Here is a 13,270-nt window from a genome sequence, read left to right on the forward strand (position 1 = left end):
AATTAGTTACTGAATGACCTCATTTTTCTGCTTCTAAATTCAAATGAAACTGAGGTAACTGTATAAATATTAGAAATATGATATGTCCTCAGATACTTACTCTGAATGGAATTACCTTGGCCTCCAGTTACACTGTGAGGAATCTTGGAGTTGTTTTTGATCAGAATATGTTCTTAAAAGCGCATATTGAACAAAAATGTCGGGCTGCTTTCTTTCATTTGCGCAACATCTCTAAAATTAAAAACATCGTGTCTCAGAGTAATGCTGAAAAACTAGCTGATCATCTTGATCCATGCTCAATCATCCAGGTAAGTAAATTTCCAAAAGTTGATTCTGTTGATCTGGATGTAGTGTTTTCAGTAGGAGAAACGTTTTGTCACTCATCCAAGTGACTTCTTCAGTCTCAGCTGACTACAGGTTTCCCCAAATCTTATAAACAGTACATTTGCATAATGAGAGAACCAGTGAGAGAACAATGAGCTGGGAGGTCAGTTCCTTCATCATAATTATACAAATTCTCATGACCATTGATCAACAACCACTGATCAAAGCCCACTGATCAATGGCCATGAGTACCATTCACAGAGAGTTGGGGAATGGCTGCAATCACAGCATTGTAAGATGGCGAAAGAAAAGGGAAAGACTATCTCTGAATCGAGGAGGGGGCCTAAGGGTACATCTTTTGCCATCTTACAATGCTGTGATTTCAGCCTGCAGTCAGCTGAGACTGAAGAAGTCACTTGGATGAGTGATGAAATGGTTCTTCCACTGAAAATACATCCAGATGACCAGAATCAACTTTTGGAGAACTAGCTCATCAGTTCAGGCCCCATCTTATCTTAATTACCTCATAGCACCCTATCACTCCATTAAAGCACCTAGATAGCAGACTGCATGCTTACTTGTGGTCCCTGGGATATTTAAAAATATAAATGGAGGCAGGGTCTTCAGTTTTTAGGCCCCTCTTCCGTGGAACAGCTTCCAGTTTGGATTCAGGAGACAGACACTATCTCTATTTTAAAGATTAGGCTTAAAACTTTCCTATTTGACAAAGGTTATGGTTGGATCGGGTGACCCTGAGTGAGCTGGGGGCTTCCTATGATGCACTATTTTTTCTTCACTCATCATTTTCACTCATTTTGCACATTATACACTTTGCATTTAATCATTAGTTATTCTTAAACTCTGGCTTTCTACCTTAGTGTTTCTTTTTGTTCTGTCTCCCTCCTCTCATGCCCAACTGGTTAAACAGATGTTTTCCTCCTGTTAAAAGAGAGTTTTTCCTTTCCACTGTTGCCAAGTGTTTGCTTAAAGGAGGCTTTTGAAATGTTGGGTTTTCTCTGTGTTATTGTAGGGTCTGGTCTTTACCTTACTAGTGCCTTGCGATAACTGTTGGGATTTTGCACTATAAAGATAAACAGAATTGAACTGATACATGTTTTTACGTTTCAAGTAATCACTACTCTAACAAAACAAGCATTACTAGATGGTAAGTAACAAGATCAAATTGCTTAAACTTAACTGTTATGTCCTAAATAGAAATTTAAAGATCTCTCCAGTGACTCTGCTGGAGGAAAATGAAGTTGCAAATGTCATAAAAAGCTAGTTTATTTTCGATAACATTGGTGTTTTTGCTGAGGAAAACTGTTATTTTCTTGAATAAAATTTTAAGTTGTAACCCTTATAAACTTATTACCAGATGTACCAGATATACTAGATGATAAACATTTGTGATGAAATCTATCCTCGTTTACCTCAGGCAAACAGACCTGTTGATCGTTCAGAGGTCGGACCTTTAGTTTGTTTTGTGTGGTTTGAACAGAAAGGCCAGAGTCCACGTCAAGAACAGAGCGTTTAGTGAAACTTGTGCTGTCTTTTAACTCTTTAGAGAATCATGTGAATAAAAAAAAACAAATAATTTTATAAGGACTGGATATTTATCTGTACATAAAAAAGCACACCAGTAAAATGACCTGGGACCAGACTGACATCTTAGTTTATTTCAGGACAGATATAAATGAACTCCGTTTAACAGACTGTTAAAAACATGATACAATTTCTGTGAGGTTTGTACTGCTGTTGTGAGTCACTAGTGTGTATATATGTGTGTGCAGACGTGTGTGTTTGTGTGTCTGTGTGTGTCAGCAGTGCAGTCAGTGTCATGGCGGTCAGCATCATGTCAGCGTCTCTTCTCCTGTTCTGCCTTCTTCAATGTTTCCTTCAGGTCTCCAGTCAAGGAAAAGGTAAGAGAGTGACCTTTGACCTGTTGCTGTGTTATTGTTGTTCCTTAGTTGATTGACAAAAACATTCAAGTGGTATAAAAATACTCCAAGTTGGCACAGAATTTAACAACATTTTTACTGTCAGTACAGTCATGACACAATTAGCTCTAATCGTGTCACAATGACAGCTTGCTACATTATTATTATAACTTTGGTTACTTAATGGTTAAAAATATAGAATATAGGTACTACCTTAAATAATATAAAAGAATCCATTAATATTGTGACTTTTACAATTATAACAAGAACATTCATTCTTCAGCACAGTCTGAACTCTCTTCGGCAGCTTTCTTGTCTTTCCTTTAAGTCATCTTCAGGAATAGTTCTCCAGTTTTCTCAAAGGACATTAAAAGCTCTACTTTGGATGTTTCTGCCTTTTGCTCTGTTCTCTGTCAACATGGTCCCACACTGCTTCAATAATGTTGAGGTCCGGGCTCTGGGAAGGCCAAACCCTGACTGATTCTGGCACACTATTCATATTCAGATGCATGACGTTTTTCCTATTTCTTTTTCTTTTTTTCTTTTTTGGCCTGTCCCGTTTGGCTCTTTTGCCATCAGAATTGTTGTCTAAAGGCAAAGAAAGATGCCCAACGGATTTACTTTACCAAACTGACCATCCCAGCCTTGCCGTAATGGTCCATTTGATTCACCTTTTATTGTTTATTTTATTTTCACTTACTGAATACGGGACAGACTTGACTGGGGGAAAGAAGGGGAGAAAGAAAGAGGGAAAGAGAAACAGCTGAGAAGAGGGACGGGGGAGAAGGGCAAAAGACAAAAACCAACAGAACGGGCAGAGAAAAAAAATGCATATATCAATCACCTGGATCACCTGCTGAGAAAGAAAAAAGAAAGCAAGCAGAAGAGAACAAGAGTAATAGAATAAACAACATCACAATGATATATGGGAATATGACAGTAAATACTAAATGTTAAACATTATTGTGCAGCACATAAGATCAACAGAACACAGTGTGCTTTGAGGTAGGAGCCAAAAAGGGTGTAGTTTGTGGGTGTGATCACCCGTGTGTACACCTGTGAGCATGGACGCGCTTGTTTTTTGTTTTTTTTAAAAGGTTCCTTCATGTAATAATCTGCTAGAGGGTGTGGGGGGGCCACAGCCCCGTCCTCCAGGGCGTGAAGCAGGTGTGGAGGAGATCAAAACTCCAGACATCCAGAGGCCCGTTTTTCCTATTTCTTACGGACATGACCTGACGATTTTCTTATTTTTTGTTCTCCCCTGAAACTCTATTAGTTATTAGCTGAAGTCTACATGTAATAGCCTTTGGAAATCACATTTCCATCAACTTTTATGCTCATCAAACTGTTTTACCCTCAGCTAAAGAAGCTGAGACTGCCAGGGCTCTGTGTGCGGCAGGCAGGGATGAGGACCCAAGAGCAGGACTCGTGGAAACAAAATGGCAAACACAAAAACCTCAGCTTTGTTGCTGGCATGAAACAGAAGCCAAACCGTGAAAGCTATAACTAGAACACAGGCAAATCTGAGGGTACAGCACAACAGAGAGCAAAGGAAAACACAGGACCTATATACACAGAGGAGTAATCACAAAACAGGAAACAGGAGGGAGACACAGCTGGGAGAAATTAGGCCTAACGAGACAGGGGGAAGCACAACTAGACTCACTGCACATAAGACGTGGACCTTCAAAGTAAAACAGGAAACAAGAAACAAATCACCAAGATGCAAACTTGACACTGAACAACACCTATAATAATAGTCAAAACGGCACAACTAAAGAATCAGAACATAAATCATAATACAGAAGAATACCAACACATAATAACTGACAAAATTGGGCAAATTAACTGTGACATCCATAATCATCACGTAGTTTCTAAATCATTTATTTGTTTTCCTCTTAATGTTACTGTTTTTTGTTTCAGCAACAGACACCTTATTATTTATGACACGGTAACCTAACATATCGGAGCCTCCAGCCTTTTCAGTGCTCTTGTGTTTTCAGTGTTTCGTTCAGCTCCTGAGGCTCACGCCGTGTTCCTGCGCCCTAAACGGGCCAACTCGTTCATTTTAGAGGAGATCCTACAGGGCAACTTGGAGCGGGAGTGCTACGAGGAGCAGTGCAACTTTGAAGAGGCTCGCGAGTACTTTGAAGACACCCGAAGGACGGTTAGTTAAATTAAAAAAGGGAGCTTTTGCACTCATTTCTACACCTGTGTTTTTACTTTTAGATTCCAGTAAACACAGACTAAAACAATATGTTTTAGGTTCTGATTCTTTAGGGTTCTGGCTCATTAAAAGACCACCTACTCATTTTTGATTTGCATTTTTTTTTATGTCTGTGTTACATTTGATGTTCTCTGTTTCTTTTTAATTGCTCCTTGGGATGCACCCAGAGCTGCCGTCTTAATCCAGAGTCTGTTTATGTCATATTTGAAAATTTAGTTTAATGATCATCTTTAAACATACATAGAAAAAGGAGAAAAAACAAAACAAAAAGAGCATTGCTTAATTCCTCTCGGATTCTAATGTTTTTTGTTTGTGTGTAGATCACATTCTGGGCTGTTTACTCTGGTGAGTATCTACTTTCAGCTAAACTACATTTGATTAATTAATGAAATAAAATAAATAAATAAAAAACATTTATTTTCCAACTAGAAACTGCAGTTTGATAATTAAAATGTGTTTAGAATGTATTTTAATAATATTTTTGTTGATTTACTGTCATCAAATGTATTATTTTAAATGTAAATATTTGATTTAATAGTTTCACAGCAAAAATATAAACATTTATTAGTTTACTAAACACTAGCAGTTTCTGTTTTTGGTCTTTGGAGGTGGAAACCACTGCTTGCAGAGTCCCTGTCTGAATGGAGGGAACTGCACTCACAATGTGCGGGGGTTTACCTGCTCCTGCAACGCCCCTTACTACGGTCCAGTCTGTGAATTGAAAGTACAGGATGAGCCATTACAGACTATAAGGTCGTCCACAGCACAGCAAACCAAAACAGCAGGTCTGACCACACCTCCGTAAAAGGACGGGAGATCAAAACTCATGATGCACTAATGGGAATTAAGAAATATCAGACCATCACGTATAAAAAAATGATTTGTTTTCCAAATCTATCTTAGAGATATCTAAGTGTCCGACTGAGAGTCCGACTGCTTGTCATCAGCTATGCACAGTGACCTACGAGTCCTTCCGATGCTCCTGCATGTCTGGATTCAAGCTGCACAGTGACGGACGGAGCTGTCTGCCAGAAGGTTGGATGCTCCGAAAAAACACTAGACTTTATGAGACCAGTTCAAACTGGTGAGATGAAGTTTTATTGTTGTCTTTGTTTCCACAGTCGAGTTTCCCTGTGGAAGACTTCCTGAGGAAACTCTTTCCACGTGTCACCATGGTAACTGTCCCTGGCAGGTAAGATCCTCTGGTACTGTGGTGTCAGTCTAAATAAAACCAGAATAATAAATAAATTGTCTGTATACTGCCACCAGGTGTCTCTGCTGAACAGCACACTGCAGAAGTTGTGCAGTGGTGTGGTGCTGGGTCAGCGGTCCATCCTTACCTCTGCCCGCTGCCTCTATCAGGACTCAGAACCAAAACCCTCCAACCTCTATGTGCTTGCTGGTAAGAAAATGCTATCACAATTATTGTTATCACACCATGATAACACTATAATAACTACTACTAAATTAAAATATAGAAAGGATGACGTATAGACATCAATTTCTCATCCATTCAGAATAAAAATCTAAAAAAAGTCACGTCATTACATTTTAAATTTTACTGTTTTTAAATTAGCTTCTGTTAGTCAGAGTTTGCAAAAGAACAGACATCCTGTACTTAAGTAGAAGTACAAACACTAGTGTTGAAAAATACTCATGTAAAAGTAGAAGTATTGATTCAGCTTCTTTAATCAAGTAAAAGTGAAAAAGGGGCGGCTCTGAAATGTACTCTAAGAAAAAAAGTAAAAGTAGCTTTTTGGAGGGCGTTCTTTTGTGCAAAGCTCACTGAACCATGTGCTTTAATAAAGTATTAATAAAATATTGTCAGTAGGGCCAGAAAAACTTTATTTTAGTCTAAATTTTTATTCTAATAAATGTAAGTGCAACATCAGCAGAGGAAAATGTAAAAATACATGTTTCTATTTTCTGTTGCATGTATTGCAGAGGGTGGCTTTAAAAGGAAAGTATGGTCAGGGATTAAACTCAGATTAACCAGGTGGGGAAACCTAAAATCAGTTGTAATTGGCTCAGTGTGGGGAAAAGAATCGCACTTTAACTCCTGACACATCAGTTGGACGTTAAAATTGTAGGGAGTGAAAGTAAAAAATTGTCAGAAAAACGTATTGGAAGTATTTGTACTGTATATATATTTCAGGCTGCAATCAGGATGTGCTCACAGACAATTTGCCCAATTAAAAAACAAAAAACAAAACATGGATTCAGTTCTATCAAATGTTCAAATCACTGAAGACGATATTAAACCCAAACCAAAAAGTGGAAGAACTAGCCCTTACACACATTAAACCCTGAATAAGCCATTGACATACTGACAAATTAATGCAGTGTATGGACAGGTTTTACATCTTTGTTTCACTCTAGAAACTATATTTCAGATCAGATGAAGACAAATTGATTCAAAAGGTTTCAAAAGCCAAAGCTGTCCATCAGAAATTGATGGTTGACTACCAGCTATCCCAGCTACCATAGGGCGAAAGGCAGGGTACACTCTGGACAGGTCGCCAGTCTGTCGCAGGGCTAACACAGTGAGCCACACAAGCATTCACACTAACATTCACACCTGTGGGCAATTTTGAATAATCAGTTAACATAACCCCACTAGCTGCATGTCTTTGGTCTGTGGGAGGAGCCCGGAGTACTTGGAGAGACCCCACACAAACTCCACACAGAGAGGCCCGGCCAGTTGAACTCAGGACTTTTTTGCTGTGATGCAAAAGTTCTAACCATCATACCAGCTGCATTCATTCATATAAAAATCTTTGGCTGTGGCTGTACTTTGAGACGTTTATCTGTTATTAATTCATTTTTTGAGCTGCAGAGCGCTGTGTGCACACTGCTGAGTAAAAGGCACTGGTGTGCACTACACTTTTCATTTACATCATGCAGTTCTTTCTCTATCCATTAAAATTAAGTTATTGCAAAATTATTATTTTCTTGATAAGTGAGCAAAGTTACAAATTCAGCAGGGGACCAAATATTGATTTCACACAGTGTGGATCAATTCATTTCTTAACTAATTTCCTTTGTCTCCCAGAGAAACAGAGGATGCTCTTCACCGTCAAAGCGATGTACCTTCACAACGGTTATCATAAAGGTCACCATGAAAATGACCTCGTCCTCCTCGAGCTAGCTGACTCCATGACCTTTAGCCCCAGCCTCATCCACCTCTGTTTGCCCACCAAAGACTTCAGCGAGAATGTCCTGATGCATTCTGGGAGGACTGGGATTACAGAGAGTTGGGAAATCAGCAAGAACCAGAAACTGGTCTATATGACGCTGGACGATTGTCGCCGTGAGCTGAACATCCCACATCCACTAAGCAACAAAATGTTCTGCATGAGGAAGCAAAATGAACCATTAAAGTACCAAAATGAAACACAAGAGAGCCCAGGAGCTCAGAGACACCCTAATGTACACCTTGAGATTCCAAAGAGAGGCCACAGGCATCAAAACAGATCTTTAGGGAACCAGATTGGAGTCCAGGGAAGGCTTCAAGGGCGCACGGTGAATAGGCTCCAGAATCAAACCCAAAACAAAAACACTAACCTCAGGCTGCTGAATAAAACAGCAAGCTACAACCACACTTCAAAAGCTCTGAATTTTGAGTCCTCGCATGGGGTCAGCAGGTCAAATTTAGAAACCAGCAACAGGCCATGTGGCGGGCTGATGCCAGGGTCGCCTGTAGCCACAGTAGAGCAAGGCACAGTGTTCCTGACTGGGCTGCTAATCTCATCACCTGAGTGTGAGGCCAGCGGCGGTGGTTTGGTGTTCAGCAAACTGTCTCGTTACCTGAGCTGGATCCGAATGAGGCTGGAGGTGATCGAGAAGTTAGCCATGACTCCCCAAGTGAGACAATATCCAGAAGCTCGCTAACAGATCGCCACCATCTGAAACCGATTCACCTGTTCTTGTTCACTTGTAACGTTTTTTGTTTTCTTCTTATTAACAGCTGCCCTCCCTAAAGACTGAAAACTTTGAACATAAATCAGTTTTGCGATGAGTCTCTTGTCCTACTTTCAGTTTCTTTTTTCCAAATGGTCACAACAAAAACACAAAATTGAAACTTTCTGCTGCTGAACTTCACAAACGTTAAGTCATGAATAATATTTGTATTTGAAATGTGTAAATTAAAATGCTTTTGAAAAAACAAATTCCAGTCTCTTAATCTCGCGATGATAAAAGTTCAGTTCTGCTCAAAATAAAACCTTTGACACCCACAATTCATAGCAACAAATGTAATAACCAGATACAAGCTCTACAAACCAACATCTGTTTTATTCGACATGTTTTTAAAGTAAAAAATAAAGGAAATATGAATTGAGTGAAAAAGGTTTCCAGGAAAGCAGCCCTGTAGAATTGTCTCATAGACTATGAGACAGAGGACAGAGGAGGGAAGGGATTCTGTTTGCTGACCACGAGCTTCTGGTGCTGGTGGGAGATGTAGCCTTTGATGTGACCCTGGAAGACGACAGGAAACACAGAAGAAGAGCTCAGCGTTTATTTGCCAGTTCACCTGAATCTAAGTGGCTTTTTATGTTCCAGTTTCCTCACCATGTAAATGAGGTTGGCCAGGATACATTGCACCTCGTCGATGTCGACATCCTCCACCTTCATCATCCTCAGAGCCACCAGGAAGGCCTCCAGAGGCAGCTGGTGAGTCCTCAGCAGCAGATACCTGCAGACAGAAATCAGTCAGGGTACGGTTCATGTTTTCGGAGATTACAGAGAAAATTATTTGCTGTTAGTCATTTTTTTGATTGAGATTACAGAATAAAACTATAAAATCTGAATAATATCCACAAACAAGGGAAAACACCTAAACAAGGCGCTAAATTTGAGGTCCAAATGCTCTCAAAAATGAAGGGACCAATCTTCATAAACAAAAAAACATTAAAAAAAAGTAATATGTAAAAAGAATTTGATTACATTTCAGTGTGTGTGTGTGTTGGTAAAACAGCTACTGAACCACTCACACTTTCTTGAAGAGGTTCCTGTAGGTGATGATCTTCAGCTTCTCCAGGATGAGGAAGATCCCGCAGCGGATGAAGAAGGTCTCGTGTTTGGACAAAGCCTCATTCAGCAACAGTAAGTTCCCTTCACTGACACAAACATTTACCTGTGAGCCCACATGACGTGATGTCACTTCCTGTGATAATGCCACTGCCCCTCTCCTTACCTCACAGCTTTGGTAACATCAGAAAACTGCATGAGGTCATACTTCCTAAGGAGTTGATGAGTTGGCATGTGACCCTGAAACACCAACAACAACCAGTTACCCTGGGAACCATTACACTGCTCCCATGATGCAACAGTCCTGAGTGTAAACTGGTCTGGACTTTCTAATCAGGATCTAAACTGGTGTAAACCCATTTTACCAAATCCAAAAAGGTTCTAAAGTTTCTTACCAGCAACATCTTGACAGGCAGCAGGTAAATGAGGATCATCCTCTTGTTCTTCTGGCTGGATCGATGACAGTGATCAAAGGCGTATGACAAGAACTCCTCGGCTACAGAAACAAAAAATGATTTTAACTGTACTCCAAACCTGAATCGTTTAACAATTTCAAATAATGTTTAAGCCGACACTGCGCCATATCTGTAGCAGTGTTACCCAGTTTGAAGTCACTGTCGAACATGGCTTTGCGGCCCACGTAGTATTTGTAGGTGACCTTCTGAGCTGGACTGTAGTCATTCTTCAGGTTGGAACTATCAATGGCTCTAATCAGAGGTTTGCACAGGTGCAGCTTATTGATCTGCAACACATAAACCTGCAGCTATAACCAATCACCAAATCTCCATCGATGATTCATAAACTGGGTGTTTCAGTCACTAATTATTGAGTTTAGACCTTGAAATAAATCTTGAAGAGCTGGTTGCTCAGAAACATCATCCCCCACTTCTTTGAGTCCTCAATACCTGCACGACTACCAACATTGAAAATGTCAATATTAACAAGGACGTCCATTAAACATGAAATATAATAGTGCATAAAATGGGAATTATAATCAACGCATACACAGAGGACGTGTATATTTACTGACTTGTCACTGGCACAAACTCTGAAGCAGCTCATCAGCTGCTCTGCTGCTTTCTCCAACATCTCGCTAGGCTGACCTTTACCCTTCTTCTGTAGCTGCTGCTCCGCCTGGACACAATAAAATTAAAACCCACTTTCAATAACTTTCAATCACACCTGAAGGTTTTCACCTGTAATTTCCTGGTCCTGTCTCTATACAAATTTCTTTACGTCAGCTGTTTCATTTGCATTTATAGAGGAAAATGGTTACATTTTTTAGTTTTCTTACTATAAATATAAATACAATACTGAGTACTCCTCATTTCTTTATATATTTTGCTAGGAAAATGGGAAACCAGTGCAAGCATACATGGAAATATAGCATATAAGGCAATCACAGGGTTGTTACAAATCTAACAAGGCTGAAAGTCAATATTTGCAAAATCTAAAGAAATGAGTTGAGGCTCAAGACTTTTGTGCAGGACTGTAAATAAATACACATATATGGATGAATTTGACTGCTGAACAGATAAAAGAAAAGCCATTACGTTGTTGGCGAATATCCGGAGGTCCAGAGTGACAGCAAACATCACTGGCAGAGCCCTGAAACAGAGGGCAGTGATGGTGCGTTCAAAGGCAGCACGTTAGAATCAGCTTCAGTCTGCTACTTTGAAACTGAACTCACCAGTTCTCCTCTTTGTGGGACTGAAAGGCCTTCAAGAAGGACGTGAGGAGTCAAGGAGCTGATCAGACTGATTAGTGATTATTTACTGAAGGTCAGATTGTGTGATTAAGAGACCAAAAAGTCACTTTATGAAGGATATTGAACAACGAGCGTCTGGAACTTGTAGGCTTCAACAAAGTCATGGTTGGCTACAGCGTAGGTACACCTGAAACACACACACAGCCATTTTCTTTCACCTTTATGTCCTCACAACACCACTAAAGCATCACCGTCTGATCCGTCGGTCCCACCTGAGGTGAGCTGCGACCATCTCATCGTACGGCGGCTCCAGAACCTGCTGACACTTATCCTCTGGACTCGCCAGCTGTAACACACACACACACACACACACACACACACACACACACACACACACACACACGTGAGGCTGTGTCCTAGCAACATTCAGAGTTTATGCGAGGCAGCAGTGGCTAACCTGGAGACGGGGGTTGGCAACATGCGGGTGTTTGAAGGACAGCAGCTCAGCACAGAAGGAGCCCTCACGGTTGTCGATGGCCTCGTAAACCTTCAGGAGGAAAATGAGACAGATTCCAACCAAATTACATAAAAAATGTACATTTCAGACACAGTTAAAGGTCAGAGGTTACCTGCTGCAGGTACTGGTTGATGGTGATGTGAGCCATGAAGGCCTGCTGACCCAGCAGCTGTCTGGACCTGAAGAGAAAAACCAGTTTAACTTCACTTCAGTTTTCCTGTTACTCATGTATTCATGTTATGAAACAAACAAACGTGATGATCTCAAAGCTCCAGCACAAAAGAAACATTATTGCTGCACAGTTTGGCTGCTTGAAGGGTGAACCTCAACTTCAGCACAGTAAGAGTCACCACAGCAGATCATCGTCCTTTGTCGCACCAGCCCTCTGCATCCTCCTTCACTACATCCAAGACTCTCCTCTGAGGTCTTCCTCTTCTTCATATTCAACAATCTTTCCTAATATATTCCCATCATGATTGACCTCTGGCGCTCCTGGTATCCTTTCCACTTATTCACTTGCACACACATTGTATCTAACTTCCTTCTCTCAGATCTCTCCCTTTACCTGCACTAATCTGTTATGAGAATCTCATTCCTTATTATCTTTATGATGTTTGCTGGTCAAGATTTTTACTCCTAGTGCCTGGGACCAGCACTAGTGACTTGAATTACTTTGTTTGCATTAATGTAAATCAGGAATAATTCAGTTTTATTTTTTTCTGTAGAATCGTTTGATAAATAAACGCAAGCATTATTTTTTTTTATATTTTTATAAATAATTGTTTGATTTATTTATTTTATAACACGTGTTTTACGTTCAGGTGGGTCTAAATCAGTTTAAATATAGAGCACATAAGAATATTCAATTAAATTTTCAATTCAATTCAATTTTATTTATATAGCGCCAAATCACAACAACACTCGCCTTGATTTGTGACCATTATATGGTCACTATTTTCTTTTACTTCATATTAGCTTATGATAACTCCTCTTTACAACCTGCATCCACAAACACTCTTAAATTTAATATCGGAGGCTGATTTTTATATTTAAAAAAGAAAAATGAAGACACAGAAACAGAAAGTCTACGATCTTATTTTATTAAGATCTTAATAAATTAAATAAAAGCGGATTTCTCGCCGGGTTTCTCTGTGAAACTGACTCCAACCAGGCAGCAGCTCTCTTTTCGCTTTAATTCCTTCGTTTCCGGTTAAAATCCTACGTTTAATCGCAGTTTCCGGTTGATAACAGACAACAAGTAACAACACAAACATAAAAACGAACAACAGACAACTACCTACCTTCAAAACAAAAATTTAATCTGAAAATAAGTCCCAAATCCACTATTTGCGTCCATTCAACTGATGCACACCACAACAACGTCCGGGTCTTTGGGGAGGGGGGTCATACTTCCGCTACATTTCCACAATAAGAGGCTATAATTCAAAATAAAAGCATTACACTATACCAGCTATCACGACGAATGGTCAAAAACAACTAAATATATGTTTTTACATATATTTTAT

At 39.8% G+C, this 13,270-nt stretch overlaps 2 protein-coding genes across 2 annotated transcripts; one reads left to right on the forward strand and one right to left on the reverse strand.

Moving 5' to 3' along the window:
• Positions 1-2,098: 2,098 nt before the first annotated feature.
• prozb (protein Z, vitamin K-dependent plasma glycoprotein b) lies at positions 2,099-8,638 on the forward strand. The gene is made up of 8 exons (XM_004565626.5): positions 2,099-2,243; positions 4,268-4,431; positions 4,812-4,836; positions 5,100-5,276; positions 5,395-5,526; positions 5,613-5,683; positions 5,761-5,893; positions 7,544-8,638. Exons 1-8 carry the CDS (start codon positions 2,162-2,164, stop codon positions 8,380-8,382), a joined length of 1,623 nt encoding a protein of 540 aa, XP_004565683.2. The 5' UTR covers positions 2,099-2,161; the 3' UTR covers positions 8,383-8,638.
• A 127-nt stretch (positions 8,639-8,765) lies between these two features.
• On the reverse strand, positions 8,766-13,173 carry pcid2 (PCI domain containing 2). The gene is made up of 15 exons (XM_014408724.4): positions 13,046-13,173; positions 11,857-11,923; positions 11,685-11,774; positions 11,500-11,573; positions 11,349-11,414; positions 11,210-11,251; positions 11,073-11,127; positions 10,550-10,653; positions 10,357-10,432; positions 10,120-10,261; positions 9,915-10,015; positions 9,686-9,759; positions 9,483-9,608; positions 9,061-9,184; positions 8,766-8,967 (listed from the first exon to the last, which is right to left on the reverse strand). The coding sequence occupies exons 2-15, from the start codon at positions 11,890-11,892 to the stop codon at positions 8,878-8,880; spliced, it is 1,200 nt and encodes a 399-aa protein (XP_014264210.1). The 5' UTR covers positions 11,893-11,923; positions 13,046-13,173; the 3' UTR covers positions 8,766-8,877.
• Between the last annotated feature and the right edge of the window lie 97 nt (positions 13,174-13,270).

This window comes from Maylandia zebra, linkage group LG23 (assembly GCF_041146795.1).
Source record: "Maylandia zebra isolate NMK-2024a linkage group LG23, Mzebra_GT3a, whole genome shotgun sequence".
Classification (NCBI taxonomy): domain Eukaryota; kingdom Metazoa; phylum Chordata; class Actinopteri; order Cichliformes; family Cichlidae; genus Maylandia; species Maylandia zebra.